At 36.2% G+C, this 5,000-nt stretch overlaps 1 protein-coding gene across 3 annotated transcripts in view; it reads right to left on the minus strand.

Moving 5' to 3' along the window:
- pdgfd (platelet derived growth factor d) overlaps nt 1–5,000 on the minus strand; it is a 37,723-nt gene that overhangs the window by 8,768 nt on the left and 23,955 nt on the right. For all 3 annotated transcript variants that reach the window (XM_081371388.1, XM_081371387.1, XM_081371386.1), the window contains exon 4: nt 1,655–1,708. In XM_081371388.1, coding sequence (XP_081227514.1) covers nt 1,655–1,708 — 54 coding nt within the window. The remainder of the gene's footprint in view (nt 1–1,654; nt 1,709–5,000) is intronic.

A 5,000-nucleotide genomic window follows, 5' to 3' on the forward strand; every position in this document is an offset into this window, starting at 1 on the left:
CCTCCAATAACTAAATATGTTAAATAAAACATAAATTTGTATGCAATTAATCTCACTTTATTGACCAATATACTTGCTCCTGACCTTCAATGATTCAGGTTAATTTTTTGTTTTTACTGGTAAAGTAAGTGTTAAACTTTTTTCTCCTGCATCCTATTCTTTATAGCAGAATCTGCATTTCCTTCAGCCTGAGGCTTATTATTTCACTTTTGGAGTGAAAGGGTCTTTACATTTTCCCAGAAATAGAACTTTTTTGTTATATATATATAAAAAAAAAAGCCTAACCCAGGTGGAAAAAAAAAAACGGCAAAAGTAACGTAACGCATTACTTTTCTAAAAAAGTAACTAAGTACATGGTTCCCACACCTTGGTTAACTTCAAATTCAAGGAATTTTCAAAGACTTTCAGGTCCAATACTCTCAAATTCAAGGACTTAAAGCTACACTGTATAATATTTTAAGTAGATTTTTAGCAAAAAACACAGTTCTTTCAACATTATACATTCTCATTAATGTGGATTCACTTCAACCAACTAATTAAGTATTCTCGTAAGTGTATAACCTGCAATTTAGAATAGATACGAGCGAGTCGCTCGAATGGCGGTAGCCATGTTGCGCCTCCATCTTGAAAATACATTATCCAAAGAGGGACATACCTGGAAATTCAAGCTTCGCCTTTTGCGTTTTACACTCAGTGGCGCCGTGACGAATGCGAAGGGGAGATTACTCGCGACTGCCGGCTGATTCGAATTAATACGGCCACAGTAGGAGTTAAAACGCCCTCGGAAAGGGAGGGGCTAGAAAGTAATATTCAGTTGGTAGTCATAAACAATGTCACCGCTAGATGGGAGAAAATCCTACACAGTGTAGCTTTAATGTGGGGACACATTTCAAGTGAGAGCAAGGTTACATTGTGTTAGCTCGTAAGACAGTTTTTACAGTTTTCATGTGTTAAACACAACTATGCAAAAAAGCTTCTTTTGGTACATCCTACACTGTATTCTAAAATGATCTGACATTAACTGCATGGATTTCATTGAAAAGAGCTTAGGCTCATGTAACCAGAAGTTTTAAGATATATGAATATAAGTTTTTCTTGCCTCATGGATTTACATTACCTTAACAAGCATTCTTTGTAATCTTCTTTGGTGAGTCAAATATCTTGAAACTTGGATTTTACAGGCATCGCGTTTCAGCGGTTTCAGACTATTTTTGCAATGTTTCACGATGTGTCTGTGAAACGTTGAGGTACCATCGTAGTAGTTTCGTGCGCACGTGAACGGCATGGCAACGTACAACACAAAGTACCTCACGGGGGAAACACTAATAATTATAAATGCGCGTAACTAACGTAAATCAAGCAAGCTAGTATGCATAGGCCACGAAGTGTTGGCGAAATAACACATTAGTGGACTGGAGGGAATAATATGGAATTTTTTCCAAAAACTTCTTGCACAAAATAAATTCAAGCACTTTCCAGCAACTTTCCAGGGCCTTGATTTTATTTTTTTTAAGATTCACAACTTTCAAGGATTTCAAGGACCCGTGGGAACCCTGTAAGTAACGCAATTAGTTACTTTTTAAGGGAGTAAGGTAATATTGTAATGCATTACTTTTCAAAGTAACTTTCCCCAACACTGGTTGGTAATACTTACTGATGTCACTGTAACGGCTTCCCAGTTGGTCATAGATGCGAGAGGTGAGCTGTCCTGAAAAACAGATTTCAAACTTTAGTTTCATTCATTTTTCACAGAAACGTTGGTATTCATTGAGCATCAGTGCCGGAGGAACTCTGGGAAAGTCATTATCTGCTCTGATAAATCCTGTGTTGAAACACTCTTGACATTCAGCAGCACAAACACAATCACACTCAGCAAACGCTCGGATTGCATCCATCACTCATGATGTCATCGTGAGGGGGCGGAGCTACGGACATCACAGCGCTGGCATTTAAAACCAGCGGTAAACGTCAACGCTAAAGGTGAACGTTATACAACACGAATTAACAAGACCATCAATCCAAGTCCACAGTTACACACCGATAATGAAGAGAGAGAGAGAGAGAGAGAGAGAGAGAGAGAGAGAGAGAGATGGACAGAACTAACCTTAAACTTCGTCAGGTGGACGAGGGAAGTTTATTTGGACAGACCAGATTTATAGACCACAATGCACCATGATTGTGACATCACAGCAGATCGCACTAGACCTCAAAGAATTTGCTGACTTTCTATCAGAGTTAGTACTGGCTGCAGAAAAAGTCCTAATTGTTGGTGATTTTAATATACATGTAGATAATGAAAAAGATGCATTGGGATTGGCATTTAAAGACATTGTAAACTCTATTGGAGTTAGACAACACGTGTCAGGACCTACTCATCGTCGTAATCATACTCTAGATCTAATATTATCACATGGAATAAATGTTGATGCGTTGAAATTCTGCAGCAGAGCGATGACATCTCAGATCATTACCTAGTCTCGTGTAAACTTCATTTAGCAAAAGCTGCAAAGCCGACTCTGTGTTACAAATATGTGAGACCTATCACTTCTGCTACTAAAGATTGCTTTATTAATAATCTTCCTAATCAGTTTCATCATCTCAGCATCTCAGATAGCTTAGAAGAACTCGATATTACAACAGAAACTTTTAACTCTCTCTTTTCCAGCATTTTAGACACAGTTGCTCCGTTGCGCTTAAAGAAGATTAAAGAAAATAGTCCAACGCCGTGGTACAACGAGCACACTCGGGCCCTTAAGAGAGCAGCCAGAAAAATGGAGCGCAACTGGAAGAAAACAAAACTAGAGGTATTTTGCATTTCATGGAAAGAGAGTTTGATTGCATACAGAGAGGCTTTAAAAGCTGCTAGATCTGCTTATTTTTCAACCCTATTAGAAGAAAATAAACATAATCCTAGGTATTTATTTGAAACAGTGGCTAAACTAACGAAAAATAAAGCTTCAAGACCAAACAACACAGCAGTAATGACTTTATGAACTTCTTTACTAACAAGATTGATAATATCAGGGAGAAAATTATAACTATGCAACAGTCTCCTACAGTATCACATCAGGCAGTGCATTGTAGTCTCCCTGAGGAAAAATTTGATTAATTCGTTGCTATAGAAGAGGAAGAATTTAATAAACTCGTTAAATCATCTAAATCGACAACATGTATGTTAGACCCTATACCGACTAAGCTACTGAAAGAGATGCTTCCAGAGGTCACAGATCCTCTTCTTAATATCATTAATTCATCTTTGTCTCTAGGATACGTACCAAAAAACTTTAAGCTGGCTATGATTAAACCGCTTGTTAAAAAAACGCAACTTGATCCTACAGAATTAGTCAATTACAGGCCGATCTCGAATCTACCTTTTCTGTCAAAGATACTAGAAAAGGCAGTATCTTCACAACTGTGTTTCTTTTTAGAAAGAAATGATATCTGCGAGGATTTCCAGTCAGGATTAAGACCGTGCCATAGTACCGAGACTGCTCTCATTAGAGTCACAAATGATAAGATGCTTTTATCATTGATCGTGGTTGTGTCTCTCTATTGGTGTTACTCGATCTTAGTGCTGCATTTGACACTATTGACCACAACATTCTTTTAAATAGACTCGAAAATTATGGCATTAGTGGAATTGCATTAGCATGGTTTAAATCATTATCCACCATTATCTGTTTGTAGCAGTAAATGAAGAGATGTCTCATCGATCACAAGTTCAGTATGGCGTACCACAAGGCTCAGTACTAGGACCGCTGCTGTTCACTCTGTACATGCTACCCTTAGGAGATATCATTAGGAAACATGGCATTAGCTTTCACTGTTATGCCGACGATACTCAGCTCTATATTTCTTCAAAACCTAACGAAACTTACCAATTCACAAAATTAACGAAATGCATAGCGGATATAAAAAACTGGATGTAGTAATTTCCTACTACTAAATTCTGAAAAAACAGTGATTCGAATTATTGGACAAAAAACTTCCTCACGTAATAACCTAGAAAACTGTCTAACACTCGATGGCTGCTCTGTCAAGTCTTCGTCGTCGGTTAGGAACCTGGGTGTGCTCTTTGATACCAATCTTTCATTTGAAAGTCACGTGTCTACTATCTGTAAAAACGCATTTTTCCATCTTAAAAATATATCTAAATTACGCCATATGCTCTCATTGACAAATGCGGAACAATTAGTTCATGCGTTCATGACCTCAAGGCTAGATTATTGTAATGCTCTGCTGGGTGGTTGCCCTGCACGCTTAATAAACAAACTACAGCTGGTTCAAAACGCAGCAGCTCGAGTTCTTACCAGAACCAGGAAGTATGACCATATTAGCCCAGTTCTGTCAAAACTGCACTGGCTCCCTATTAAACATCGTATACATTTTAAAATATTGCTGATCACTTACAAAGCACTAAATGGTTTAGCTCCGCAGTACTTGAGTGATCTCATCACTTCATTTAAAAAAAAAATATATATAATAATAATTATTATATTTATATAATAATTATATTATAATAATTATAATATTATAAATATAATAATTATATTTAATAATTATATATTCATATATATATTCTTTTTTTTTGGGGGGGGGGGGGGTAGTTTGCTCAAAAATTAAAATTCTGTTAATTTACATTTACTCATCCTCATGTTTCAAACCTGTATGACTTACTTTCTTTGGCGGAACATAAAAGAATAAAATAAGTTTTTTTTTTTTAAGAAGAAGAATATTGGGAACCAAACTAAATAAATAAAATGAAATAAAAACTAAGCAAATTAAGCAATTTGAAAAAAGTATAAATAAAGTGTAAATAAAAATAAATGTGCAAAAGTATAATAATCATGATCTGAAGACTGGCTTCTTTAAAACGCTATTTTTCCCTATTTACTTTTTAACCATTAACTTAAAATCTCCATTATGTTGTGAACACACACACACACACACTTACTTAGCTATCTAAATGCGGACTCTCCATAGACGTAATGGTTTTTATA

Source organism: Scardinius erythrophthalmus, assembly GCF_964197995.2.
Source record: "Scardinius erythrophthalmus genome assembly, chromosome: 7".
In the NCBI taxonomy this organism is placed as follows: Eukaryota; Metazoa; Chordata; class Actinopteri; order Cypriniformes; family Leuciscidae; genus Scardinius; species Scardinius erythrophthalmus.